This window comes from Spinacia oleracea, chromosome 2, assembly GCF_020520425.1.
Source record: "Spinacia oleracea cultivar Varoflay chromosome 2, BTI_SOV_V1, whole genome shotgun sequence".
NCBI lineage: Eukaryota > Viridiplantae > Streptophyta > Magnoliopsida > Caryophyllales > Amaranthaceae > Spinacia > Spinacia oleracea.
The window spans coordinates 76,052,879-76,067,504 of record NC_079488.1 but is presented as its reverse complement, the minus strand read 5'-3'; the positions used below and the strand labels follow the sequence as shown (position 1 = coordinate 76,067,504).

The window sequence follows — 14,626 nt, the reverse complement described above, 5'->3', positions numbered from 1 at the left end:
AGCATCTGTGAGCTTTTCCCAACTAAAACCAGGCTCATTTTGGATTCCTTTTACACCTTTCCACCAAAGGTTGGCTTATCCTTTCAAGTAAAAGACGGCATAGTTGACCTTCCATTTCTCGGGGCATCGAGTTGCATCGAACAACTTCTCCATATCGCTAATCCATTCCTCAAATTCGGTAGGGTCTGGCTTGCCATCATAAGTAGGGGGTTTATGAGAAGCTAACTTCTTGAACATGTTGGAGCATTCTTCTTGTTCAGACCTTGGCTTCTGACGATTTCCTTGCAGAATTTCCGACATTATCAATCTCATTAGGTCCATTCGATTATCGCTTGTTTCTCCTGGAGTGTCCCCGAAAATGGGATCCTTGCGCAACTCTTCAATTCTTTCTTGCATTCCTTCCAGCGTTAGTGCAGATTTGTGATTACCATTGCCATTGTTTACATCGTTATCGTTCCTAGCGCCGTCAATAGGAATATTTTCGCTTGAAGTCATCGTCGATCTGATCGCAAGGATACAATGCTTCAGATAATTCTTTCTTCATGAAAACTAGACTAATTTTTTTGCAAATCATAATAAAGAAAGCATTCCCCTTACGTTCCCCGTTCCTATCACTCACACTCGTTTCATTTTAACTTAACATGATTTTAACATATTCTTTTTAACTTATTCCTTAAAATTCTTTGCTTAAAGCCTATTGAATTCTATTACGTGCAAAACCCGTAAGGTTTAACACTTATGGTCCAGAACCTTTGCTCTGATACCAAACTGAACGCCCCGACTTCTAAACACCATTAATTAGGTTAATTATCTTTAATTAGCAGCGGAAATCCTAATTTAGTCGGAGCGTCACATGCCGTATTTCCCTCGTGGAAAATACAAGGCGACATAACCTTTTTAAATTACTAAATAAACTTTATTAATAAATACTTCTAGTATTGACTAAACATTAATATTAAATTCTAACTCACTACTTGAAATTAAACTTAGAGTTTAGTTAATACATCCATTATTACTAGTGAGACATAGTTATCTTTACTAAACACCGATCGTGAATTTGATGGTTGCATCCTCACTCTAAGGCATCCCATGATCTTCTTCGTACCTAAAACAAAAGCAACATCGTGAGCCGAGGCCCACTAACATACTACCCTAACAACGTAAACTCATTTCAATTCATTTTATTTAATTTGCAACCAAAGAGAATAGAATATAGTAAAATAATTTAATAAACTCATTGCAGTAAAACATCATTTATATCTTGAAACTTTAATAGTTCCCATTATCTTTCATAAAACATCCATTTTACTTGGTAACTGACAAGTTAGCCTTGCGGGACGTCTCCCACCTTGCGATAGTCCTCAAGGAGCACTCTCCCTTGTTGGACATACGCCCGTACCTAATTCATTTCTTTTTTAGCTTGCGGTAACCCTCAAGGAGCACTCTCCCTTGTTGGGTGTCCCGCGGTACGTGCACGACCTAGAAATAGTAACCCCACTAACTGCCAGAACCTGTTGCACTTTTATTTATCATGTTTCGTATCTTATTCGTAACTCATAAACATCATTCTTATAAAATCATTCATGAACACATTTAAATATCATCATTCATAAAACACACTTATAAACATATTTCATATCCCACAATCCAATAAAAACATATCATTATAAACATATTTCATAATCTCATAAAACACAGTTCATAAGGGGATTGTGGGTGTTAGCAATAGATGTTACCTCAACCGTAGTTTATACTTCCTTTTTGATGGAGCGTTCTTCCCGAGTTCCGAGCACTGATTATTCGTGTAAGTTAGGAGCATTAATAATCCAATTAGTAACTACACAAGTATAGTTTTTACGTTTTAAAATAAAAATAGACAGTAGATCTTAGTTTAGTTTATTTTTTTTAATAAAAAAAAAACTTAAAGTCTTCACTTAATCACATAGCAATGGACGCTACGTGTTATTAATTTGTCATTAATTTTGAATTAAAAATTTTATATTTTTATGCAATTGCTCATAAAACTTGCACGCACAAAGCAATGGACGCTACGTGTTACCCTTAAGGGGTGTTGTATAGTGCGGGCATGAGACGACGAGCAAGGGAGCTCGTCGCCCATGCGGTACGAATGCAGCGAGCAAGGCGATGACGCGCGAGCACAAGGCAGCAGCCCTGCCTTGTGTCGAGCGCTGCGCGCATGTGGGCGATGGGCGAGCAGCGATGGCACGGTACAAGCAGAGGCGCGCGCGCGCGAGGGCGAGAGCTGGTCGCCCAGCGATCGCAGCTCAGCCCGCCAACACGCGTGGCCTCGAGGGCATGCTTGCGCGAGCAAGAGAGCGAGCACATCGTTGCTGTTGCGGTGCGATGGGCGGGCAGGCTGCGCGCAAGCGTAGCTTGGCTTGCTGCGTTTGCGCGTGGCTGCTGCGATGACGTGCCATGGGCCAGCGATGGTCGTGCAATCTATGGGGCTTGGGCGCAAGCCCAAGTGCTCTTCATGTTACGATTATCGAGTTTTAAATTTTAATTTTAATTTTCAGTTCGGAAACGATTTTAATTAATTTTAAAATTCGAAATTTAAATTGTTTTCTTGGATTTTAATTTTGAATATTATAATTATTATAAATTTTATTTATACTAATTATTTTACTAAAATTAAATCTTGAATTAATTTAAATTCGTTTAATTCAACTGAAATAAATTAAATTAATGGATTCGATTATAAATTTATATGAGCTTTAAATTTTAATTAAATTTGTATGTTTCCGGTTAGACTAGAAATACATTTTTATGTTTAAAATCAGTAAAGCATATGAATTTATTGGTTTAAGTGGGAGCATTTTTAGTCATAAACTCTTGATTAGGTCTACAAATCCCTTAAGGTTAAACAACTTGATTAGAATTAATAAGGACTGAATAATTGGTAGATTATTGGTGCCCTTGATTAATTGCTGCAAATATTTATGTGATGCATAACGTGTTTTACTAACCAGCTATGTGGGCCATTCATGATAATGAATGGGTGAATGGTATATATTGTATATGTACTGTTTTGCAGGTTATGAAGTGACTAGTATGGCCCAAATAGGATAGAAAATATGGTCTGCGTACCATTAATTTGAATGTAATTGGTCTAAAGTACCAAAATTGTTTTTCAATTTAAATATGGTCTGCGTACCATCAAATAGTTGTAATTAGTTTAATTATAGCTTATCCTATTTGAAGAAAATGGTGCCTCCCACGGAGATTTTCAAGACGGACTTTGAAGTTGAAGCTTCAAGATGAAGTCGGGCCATACTAGATCACATTTATCTTATGCATGTTTTAAGTTATTTATTGCTTTTAAATATGTCTTAAATATGCAAGAGATCAAAGCTTGATTATGTTGCATGATTAAGGATTTTAGTTCACTTAAAATCTAACCAACATAGTAAGAGCCTTAAGTTCCAAACTTAAAAATTGAGTTAAAAGGTGCCATGCCAAAATAACACTTACTTGGATATCCTTTCTTCATCGATCTTAGTAATAGTTTTCCGCCATAGCGAGGTGTTACTTATCGATACTAAAGGGGTAAGGTACACAAATAATTGTGAGTACATGTTAGTTTTGGTGAAACTCAACGATATAAGTAAGGAGTCCTTTTATGTCGTGGCAAAATCGATAGGTTTACCTAATAAATTCTTAGACGTGCCTATCAACCAAGAATAGTTTCTAGACTATTAGCAAAAGGCTTTTGCTTACCTAAAAGATTTTAGAATTAAGTCTAAATACATAATGTGCTTAATTCTTCAATGGATTTTAGGATCTTGGAATCATTTTATTCACACCTGCCGGAACACATAACTTGAATAAAATGCTTAATGAACATTGAATTATGCATGTATGCTAGAATTTAAGTTTATTAAGAGAAACTGTGAATGGTTATTTATTTGTTTATTCTTTTCAATTGTAGTTTTAATTATGGCAAACAACAATTCATTCAACATTCGATCAATTCTCGAAAAGGAGAAGTTGAGCGGGAAAAACTTCCTTGAATGGCAAAGGAACTTGCAAATAGTTCTTATGCAGGAAGAAAAGGAGTATGTCCTGGAAGAGGCGATGCCCGAAGCCGCAGGCGAAGGGGTCACTCAGGCAGCCCTCAATCGTTGGATTGATGCCAACAAGGATGTGAAATGTCTAATGTTCGCCACCATGAGTGCAGATCTGCAGAAAACGTTCATCAACTCAGATGCTTTCACAATCATCAGTGAGTTGAAGAACATGTTCCAAGATCTGGCTCGAGTCGAAAGATTCGAGACTCATAGGCAAATTCTTGAGACCAAGCTTAAGAAAGGCGAGCCCGTAAGTCCACATGTTCTCAAAATGATTGGACTCATTGAGAATATGAGTCGGCTGGATCAGCAATTCTCTCAGGAAATGGCTGTAGACACCATCCTCCATTCTCTTCATAACGGGTATGATCAGTTCAAACTGAACTACAGTATGAATAGTCTGGACAAAACGCTCACTGAGCTTCACGGTATGCTGAAGACCGCTGAAAAGACACTCAAAAGTGATAAGCAAGATGTGCTTATGGTGCGTGGGGGCAAGTTCAAGAAATCTGGAAAGAAGAGGAATGCTAAGAAAGGTGGCACCAAGGCCAGCCCAACTAAGCAAACTGGCGCCAAGTCTGAAAAGAGGAAGGTCAGTCAACCCACTTCTGAATCCGAATGCTTCTACTGCAAGAAGAAGGGGCATTGGAAGAGAGATTGCTTGAAGCTAAAGGAAGATCAGAAGAACGGAACAGTCGTTCCATCTTCAGGTATTTTTGTTATAGACTGTACACTTGTTAATTCAACTTCTTGGGTATTAGATACAGGTTGTGGCTCACACTTATGTTCCAATTCTCAGGGACTAAGAAGAAGTAGAAAGTTAAGCAAGGGTGAAGTCGACCTACGAGTGGGAAATGGAGCACGGATTGCTGCATTAGCTGTAGGAACTTATTATTTGTCGTTTCCCTCTAGGCTGGTTTTGGAACTGGAAGAGTGTTTCCATGTTCCAAGCCTTACTAAAAACATCATTTCAGTTTCTTGCTTAGATGCTAAGGGATTTTCCTTTTTAATAAAAGACAATAGTTGTTCGTTTTATTTTAAAGAGATGTTTTATGGATCTGCTAGATTGGTCAATGGACTTTATTTATTAGATCACGACAAACAAGTTTATAACATAAATACCAAAAAGGCCAAAAAGGATGATTCAGATCTCACCTATCTGTGGCATTGTCGATTAGGCCATATTAACTTGAAACGCATGGAAAGACTTCAAAAGGAAGGAATTCTAGAACCATTTTACTTAGAGGATTATGGTAAGTGCGAATCATGTTTACTTGGCAAAATGACAAAGCAACCTTTCTCTAAAGTTGGAGAAAGAGCAACTGAACTATTGGGTTTAATCCATACAGATGTATGTGGACCAATGAGTACAAATGCTAGAGGTGGTTTCAGCTACTTTATCACTTTCACTGATGACTTCAGTAGATATGGTTATGTCTACCTAATGAAGCATAAGTCTGAATCCTTTGATAAATTCAAGTAATTTCAGAGTGAAGTAGAGAATCAATTAGGCAAGAAGATTAAGGCACTGCAGTCTGATAGAGGCGGTGAATATCTGAGCTATGAATTTGATGACCATCTGAAAGAATGTGGAATTCTATCAGAATTGACCCCTCCTGGAATACCACAATGGAACGGTGTGTCGGAACGGAGGAACGGAACCTTGCTAGACATGGTCAGGTCAATGATGGGTCAGGCCGAACTTCCATTAGAATTTTGGGGACATGCACTAAATACAGCTGCACTCACTATAAATAGAGCTCCGTCTAAAGCTGTCGAAAAGACTCCATATGAGTTATGGTTTGGAAAGCCTCCAAAAGTGTATTTTCTTAAGATTTGGGGATGTGAAGTATACGTCAAACGATTAATTTCAGACAAACGTCATCCAAAATCTGACAAATGTATCCTTGTGGGCTATCCAAAGGAAACAAAGGGGTATTACTTCTACAATACATCTGAGAACAAGGTGTTTGTTGCTCGAGATGGTGTCTTTTTGGAGAAAGATCACATTTCCAAAATGACAAGTGGGAGAAAAGTAGACCTCGAAGAAATTCGAGTCGAACAACAAACTCTAGAGAATGCTCAAGATGACATTCAAGATGAAACTCAGAGATCTTTAGAAGGATCTGGTGAGGATCATGGTCAATCTAGAGATGTAACCCCGCGTAGATCGCAGAGATATAGATCTCAACCGGAAAGGTACTTAGGTATTTTGACGAACGAGAGCTATGACGTTCTATTACTTGAAAGTGATGAACCTGCGACTTACAAACAAGCTATGACGAGCCCTAGCTCCAAGCAATGGCAAGAAGCCATGCAATCTGAATTAGACTCCATGTCTGAAAACCAAGTATGAGTTTTTCTGTACTAAATAATTTCAGGGTCTTTGCTTACCTTATCTGGGCAGGGTATTTCCTTGAATGGTGCATCCTTTAGTACTACCTTTTCAATTGTGATCAGGCCTTATTATCTACTTCTTGTCTCGAAATACCAATAATAGATCTTCATGTGCAAATGTATTCTTCATGTACTAATGTAATTTCTTTGTGTTCTGCTAGGTAGTACAACAAGTTTTTAAATCAAAATCTCGAGATCGGGTTGTAGGTTTTGGAGGAGGAATAAAGCTTAAAGATGTAAGGGGACCACAACCCAGTAGAGTAGAGCTTCAAACTAAATTGAATGCTGCCAACAAACATAATGAAGTTCTTGCAAATCGCGTGGAGGAAGTACAAGCCGAGAACAATGAAATGAAGGAACGTGTTAGCTTGGTTGAGTCTAGAATGAAAATGTTTCAAGATGCATTGGTGTCGCAACTTAATGTTACTATTCCAACTTCACAAGCAGGATCAGAAATGCAAGAATAGGTCGAAGCTGCTACACATCAGTTTTAGATATTTGGTGCAAATTTTCTTACTTTTTTTAAGAACAAGGAATCATTGAGATTTAATTCTTAGTATGGACCAAGTTATATATTTGACGTTATTAGTTTGTTTTGACTCACATTGAATTTGTTTATTATAAATCTTTTGTAATTGATTACGTTAATTAATATAAATTTAGTGTAATATTCTATATACTTTTTATGGTTTTGAATGAATGGCAGGTTATATATATTTTTCATATTTACGACAAACTATATTTATTTTAGTCACATTAACGACGAAATATTTTGTCGTTGTTGGACGATAATTAAAATTATTGTGTCAATTTGATTCTCTTTTTACGTCAACTATGTTGGTCGTTATTTGCTCTTTGTTTGACATCATTGAATACGTAATAACGACGAACAACCTTTTTGTCGTTAATAAATAACGACGAACAACCTTTTTGTCGTTAATAAATAACGACGAACAATAATTTCGTCGTGTAAAATTCACCGACGAACGTTGACGTTAATACTAATAACGTCGGAAGCTATTACGACAAAAATCACGACGAACTTTGTTCGTCGTTAAAAGTTTTAACGACGACTTTTTCGACTTATAACAACGAAAAAGTTTGTCGTTAAAATCCCTTTTTCTAGTAGTGCTGCTGGGTCGAACAAAGCTGCATCCAGTGGCACATCTCTAAACACTCGGAAGCTGGATGATGAAACTGAGAATCTTGCTCGTGAGTGCCTTCTTTTTTACCTTGAATTGACAATTGCAGACATAGTGAAATTTGAACTTGAGGCTTTTGCCGGTGTTGTGTTTTTGCAATAATGGATTGAAAATATGTGGATTGACAGTTTCGACACAGTTGTGCTTCACATTTATTCATCTACAAAACAATACTCCCTCTTCCTCTTAATCATAGGCCTCGTTTGATTGGGAAAAACAAATTTTCTCTATTTATTATGTTTTATTTATTTTATATAGAGGTGCTTATTTTACTTATGTCTATTTTAAAGTTTATTTAATTTTATTATCGCTTATAATATTTTTTTTCCTTATAGAGAAGGCAAACAAGATCAATATGTTTAGCTACACTTTAGGTTCTATTGTTAGAAAGAACGACATTGTATTCTTCTGTTGAATTATTTTGAACTTGCGAGTAAGGGTTTATGGTACAGAGTCGTTACCTAGCTTTTTTTAGTGCTTCTCTATGGAGCTGTTTAGAGTATTTTTGAACACACGTGAACTTTTTATCTCTCTGTTGATTTTAGAAAATAGATAATGCTAATAACATGACAATAGATCAGTCCTAGGCTATTTATGACGTAGAAAATAGATCAGTCCTGCTCTGATCAGTCCTGATCAGCTCAGTCCTGATACAATCAGTCTTGATCAGCTCAGTCCTGATCAGATCAGTCCTGATCAGCTCAGTCCTGATATGATCAGTCCTGATCAGATCAGTCCTGCTCTGCTCAGTCCTGATCAGATCAGTCCTGCTCTGCTCAGTCCTGATCAGTTTACCTGTGCAGAAAACAAAATAAAAATCTGATGAAAAACAAAGAAATATAGATTTCTCCATTGTTTTCATTAAATTTCTCATCAAAATGCTGTTTACACTTTTTATGCATGTTACTTTTCAATAATTCTGAAAATCCTTGCTAGAAACGCAGGATCTGAGACTTCGTTGCTATAAGCTGAGGAACTTCCCATCACCAGAATCTGTACAGTTATAATTTGTGTTTGCTGAGTAATTCATAGAATTGAGCTTAAATTTGCACGTTTTTTTACATTTTTTTTATTAATTTATGTAATTAATTGATGTGAAAATTAGCAACTTGTCTAAATCATTGAGTGCTTATATTTTTCAATACCTAGGCTTAATTTTGTGTGATTCAATAGGCTTTTTTCCGTATCATGCTGTTTAACTTCGCTTGGGTACGTGTTAGATCGATTGAGAAGGGTGCTGGTCCTGATTTACTGGTATATATTCGAGAAATCAGCTTCTGCGAACAAATTGCTTCTAACTGTTTCAACTGTACAGGCCGTCATCCTGCAGCCACCGGGTAACAAGGGAATTGCAGTTATATGAGGTGATACAATAAGGGGGTTTTCCATTGCTGACCAGGTGTGCTTTTCTCTGCTTCATAAGTTCTCATTTGTTGTGTATATTGAGGTTCTTGTAAGTATTTTACTATTAATTAGATACGAGTAAGCGACAGAGTACCATTTACTTTGGTTTCTTTTGGCACAATGTAGTGGGATTTAGCATAACCCTCCTCATATTCAACAACTTTATTGTTTAAAAATATGATTGCTGTAGAATGCAACCAGAAAATACTGCCAAGAAAGGCCCTAGGTGTGAATTTCATTGGCTAGACAGACCATTTTTGTTGTTAGAGTGTATGGTTGATTTTCAAATACTGGTTTTTGTTAATATTTGTTCAGTTCCTCGACTTTTGGGTATTGGTAAACGGGTTCAAACTTGCTAAATAATATCATTGGGAGAAAGGGGAATCAAATAATTTTGAGCTTGTAACTTTAAGCATGTTCCTTAATTTCTTGAACTATTAGGGGATGTTGTTATTAATATAGTTTGTACTATGTTGTACCGGCTTACTTAACCTCTATCTAATTGTGACTTTATGTTGTCTAATTTTGCATTATTTCGTTACGTAGTGGACGGAGTACAAGTTAAAACAGAAGGGGAGGGTAATTTGGTAATTTTAGTTGGCGTATTTATGCCACTGTATGCTAATATTGAACTTTGAACATTTCCACCACCATATTAAGTTATTCACATCCCTTTAAACAACTACAATTGTTATGTAACTTTGCATTTCATATATACCAGAAAATCCATTTTCCTCCAAACCGGGAAAGTAACAACTTTCAAGTCAAGTAAAGTGGCTCTTTTATAACCATTTATCTATATGTTTTATAACCTCTAACCTTTATTCAGTTATAACCTTCAATCTATTTGTTTTACCTTAAATTATACTGAAATTTTAGTGTTAGAATGGTTTATGTGATTCTGTGTTAAAGAGATAATGTGTGCTTCAATTGAAACATTGGTGCAGCTGTTCAAAAGGTTACAAGAAATGGTTCTTTTAGCTAGCCCTTTTTCAGTAACTATTTGAACCTGTATTAATGACTCTAAGTCAGTTAGACAATAGAGAATACATGCTTTTTAGCTCCAACTGAATGGCAGTGAATTATGAACAGTCACGTAAAAGGCTGTAGAGCCAAAATGTTCTTTCCAAGAGCTTAATGGAACATTTGTCGCCAGGTTCACCGAAAATATGTTCAAATTTTCAGCAATTTAAGGGATACATCTAAAATCTAAAATTTTACAAGATATTCAATGTAGAATTTGTGTGTCCTTGAAAACTGTTTGTAGTTGGACCACTTAGGATTTAGCAGTACTTTTCCCCCTCTCTATTAGACTATTTAAAATACTTTTAATACAAGAGACCAACCCCGGTAAAGAGATCCTTGCCTAAGTTTCACAATGTATCATGTTTCACACCACCCACTGGCGAAGGAGGATCACTAAATTGACGTATTTTTCTGCATAATCCTCTTCTTAGTAAGGTCCTCATTAGACAGATGGATAGAAAAACTATACTTCGTATAACTTAACACCGAACTTCTGTTTTGAAAAAGTGAAGCCAATCCAAAATACCCATTTCTTCAGAAAAAGTCAATCTAAGTTATAAGACTGTTCATTAGATTCTTCTATTACTGCACTCTGTAAAACCATTAAGGGGAAAAGAAACAAGAGATATTTTTCTAGGTAACTGCATATTTGATTCTGTTTTTTCTGGGTTTTTCACTGAGTTGCTGTTGCTGCTTGTTAGTAAGGGTTGTGATTGAATTAGAATGGAGGGTAGCATAGAATTTGGTGAGCAGATTTAACTGATGATGTTGTATTATCTATAGTTGTTGCTGGAGTAGCAGCTGATATGAATAAGGGAGGTGGGAGTTCTAGCTACTTAAGTACTAACCAAGAAGGGCTTGGGATTAAATCTCCTGAAATTTCAAAGACAAGTCCCATGTCAACCCTCAGTAGACCTCCCAAGATCCCTGCTGAAATTACCAAATTATTGAAATTTCTGTCTCTCTAAATTCTATCCAATGTCTTCTGCACATTCCCGTCCAATAAATTTGATATGCAAACAGGATCGCATAACGCTCCTTCTCTGTGATTAGCGACAACTGCAAGGTGCCCAATAATATGATCGAATTTTCACCTGGTATGACCTCAAAATCTACAAAATGCAGTAGCCAATAAATATATATTTCTTCCTCCTTTTTCCCCACTGTTATTTTTCTTCTGTTTTATGGTACAGTGAGATGCTAGAAATAGCTGAAAGACATGAATTAGTTATGGCCAGGGGGAGGGAAGTTGTATGCCTGTATGCAAATAATCATTTTAGTCTTATCTTATTGCTTCCATGTATGCCCTAAAGAAAGCTTTGTCATTTTCAGGGTAGTTAAGGACGACCAGCCTGTATCATACCGGACAGCCACAGCAAAGGTGCTCAGATATTTTTAGTTTCCAGATGTTGGTGCTATTTGATTGTAGTATGTCAAATAGCTTCGAGTTTGTGACTTCCTTAAATGATTACTAATTTTCTTAAATTTCTTTCAGCCTGTATACCAATGGATAATCAAGCCTCAGAGTGTCGCCAAAACTAATGAGATGTTTCTTCCTGGGCGAATGTCATTTATTTATGACATGGTAAGTTGTTGGATAAGTGTTATTGTACTTTTATAAGTTTGTGTGGAATACCTCATTTAGACACCAAGCTGATGTTATATAAACTTGGATAGGACTATAAGGGGTGCTCTCTTTACCATCATCATTCTTTGACAATAGTATATGGTAAATGAAACAAGCTTTATGCTGCTGTCATAGGCTTGTTCTTTTTTAGATCTGGTGTTTATCTATGATTCTTTTGTATTAAGAAAGTTTCTAGTCTGTCAAGAAGTTTCAGTTCTTATTTCTGATTCTATATCATAATATAATTAGCAGACTGATTTTTACTTAACACCTGGAAGACTATCCTCCAAGGATCTTTATTTAATCATTTCAGTATTCTTTCGGATCTTTGTTTTGTATGATCTCACTGGAAATCATATAAAACATTTTCTATTTAATATAGATATATTTCTTTTGACTCTTATACATATTATGTATAAATTTACTATAATTTATAGTATACTAATACTCCCTTTTTTTTTGCGGACTATTTGATTTTTACCTAAGAATCCACAAATGACAGATACCTCTATTTTTCATTTCTTTATCCTGTCAGGTTGGATGCAAAACTCTTTGTGTTGACTGATAGATTGATTAATTCTTGAATGAGCCCTATGAAAGCGTGATCCAATGTAACAACTTTGACGGATCCGAAACATGGTATTGTTTCATGGAGCACAATTATCACAGGATATGGAAGTCATGGAAAAGGGGAGATGGCTTTAAAGCTGTATTCGGATTTTCTAATTTCATGGAATCAACCAAATCGTGTCATTTTCCTTTTTGTTCTCTTCTCTTGTAGCCACAATGGGATGGTTTCTGAAGGTCTGAGCTTATTCAATTCTATGACTCGGGATTTTGGAATTAAACCAGAACTTGAGCATCGAGCTTGCATCGTTGATCTGCTCTGTCGAGCTGGAAAGATTGGGGAGGCATATGAATTCATTTGGAAAATGTTCTCTAACCCTACAACTGATGTTTTGGGCATACTTCTCGATGCATGTCGGATGAAGGGTGATGTTAAACTTGGAGAAATTGTTGCAAGAGATATGATGATGCTGAAACCTGCATGTGCTGGAAATTATGTACAACTAGCTCATAGTTTTGCTGCTATGAATAGATGGGAGGGGGTGAATGATGCATGGACTCAAATGAAGGCTCTTGGACTTAAAAAACTCCCAGGTTGGAGTCTGAGTTAATTTGGTGACAGCAGTCTGAGTCATTCAGTCATCCTGAAGATTCATCTTCCAGCTGTTGTCTGGTATTGCAGACCTGTGTGCCAATTACCAAGGTATGGGGTAAATTTCCCAATCAAAGTAACACTAATTGAACATATAGTTGGTTAACTTGTGCAAATATATAGGGAAGATTTTATTGTAGAAGTGATTCTTTGACAGTAAATCGGTTCACATTAGAGATGGGAAGTATGTATCTTATCTATGTTCTACCATTCCATTCACGTTTATGTGTTGACATATTGATGGTTAACTTGTGCACAGATCGATGCAGGTGTGATTGTATAGCTTCTACAGGTGATTCTTTCATCCGTAATTGCTTCTACAGGTGATTCTATGCTCCATAAAAAAAACTAGTCTAACTGATAAATTTAGTATACTTCTTGGTATGAGTTATGAAATTTGTGTTTTCTATTGCGATGCAGATCAACCATTTTTGCAGGTGTATGTTCGAGTGTCACAAGTACGTAACTGGGAGGAAAGTCATGCAGGAGACAATTGTGAAATGATCTTCATGTGATGTAAGTATCCATCATTCCGTCATGATCCTGTAAGTTAGTGATTAATAGAGTATATATTCAAGTAATTATCCTTGTTTCTTGCGAGTAGTTATATAGCATCAGAATTCTGTCATCTTGAAAGTAATTTCTGGTAGTGAAAATATTTGCATAGCTACAAGTATAATAAGTTTGCAAACATATTTAGGCTAAACTTTCGACTGCCAGATTAATTATAGATATATTTAGGCTAAACTTTCGACTGCCAGATTAATTATAGATTTATTTCAAGTGAAATCATGGCAGTTATCAGATTAGCTTAAGTTATTGTTCTTGGTTATTTTTACCTCAATAAAATACCTCAAAGCATCAACTAATTCGCTATACAACCTGCCAATCTTTGCAAAGCTTAACAGTTTTGGTAATAATTAGGCTTTGACCATGACAGTGGGAGGAATGCTGAATGAAGCTATTAATAATTTTAAATGACACTAAATATGGCTTAATAGAGCTTTCAAATGACACTAAATATGGCTTAACCATGGTCATTAAAATTCCACCTAAAAAGGATTAGGCTCCAAATTCGATCGTGAGCTCAGACGACAACAAAGTACCAAATTACCATCATAATGTGTAAGCCAATTCTAGCGTAGAATTTTAAAATAGAGAGCTAGGCCGCTGGTAAACTCTTGAGCACCTGTCTTTTGGTTGTGTCTACGGCAAGGCTGCTTTAGACCAGATTAAGCAGTGGCTAGGGATAAGAACTTCAAAAATTGATCTGTTATACCTGCTGAAATGGCTACAGAAGGACTACAAAGGCTCTAGATTCCAGAAAAGGGTGCAGTAAACTGCTGTTCCTGCCTAAGTAATACCAATATGGAGAGTTAGAAGTGATGCAATTTGGAATTTTAAAGTTATACATACTGATTCTTTTGTAAAAGTTGTAAACGATACCATAAAGAGCAGGATAGGAAGAATCATAGGGAACTAAGTGTAAATATCACAGATCTCTAGCTGCGATATCTAGACTTTTTTTTTCTTTGTTTCATTTTCCGCGGAGATACCTGGACCTTTTTTTTAATAATGTTCATGTATGATTGAATTTGCTGAACTATAATTTATCTCATTATTCAAAGATCGTAGATTGAATAAGTGTTTGCTTGATCTACCT

The 14,626-nt window shown here is 36.2% G+C and overlaps 1 protein-coding gene across 1 annotated transcript; it reads left to right on the top strand.

The window, feature by feature from the left end:
* The first annotated feature begins 11,375 nt into the window (after window positions 1–11,375).
* LOC130467934 (suppressor of mec-8 and unc-52 protein homolog 2-like) lies at window positions 11,376–12,725 on the top strand. The gene is made up of 3 exons (XM_056837053.1): window positions 11,376–11,498; window positions 11,613–11,702; window positions 12,280–12,725. The coding sequence occupies exons 1-3, from the start codon at window positions 11,379–11,381 to the stop codon at window positions 12,307–12,309; spliced, it is 240 nt and encodes a 79-aa protein (XP_056693031.1). The 5' UTR covers window positions 11,376–11,378; the 3' UTR covers window positions 12,310–12,725.
* The last annotated feature ends 1,901 nt before the right edge of the window (window positions 12,726–14,626 follow it).

Excerpts from the sequence above, each read along its gene's own strand:
- LOC130467934 (XM_056837053.1), top strand. The coding sequence starts at position 11,379 with ATGCAAATAATCATTTTAGTCTTATCTTATTGCTTCCATGTATGCCCT. Across the intron at positions 11,499-11,612 it reads ACCGGACAGCCACAGCAAAG|CCTGTATACCAATGGATAAT; the intron begins GTGCTCAGATAT and ends AATTTCTTTCAG. Across the intron at positions 11,703-12,279 it reads TGTCATTTATTTATGACATG|GTTGGATGCAAAACTCTTTG; the intron begins GTAAGTTGTTGG and ends TTATCCTGTCAG.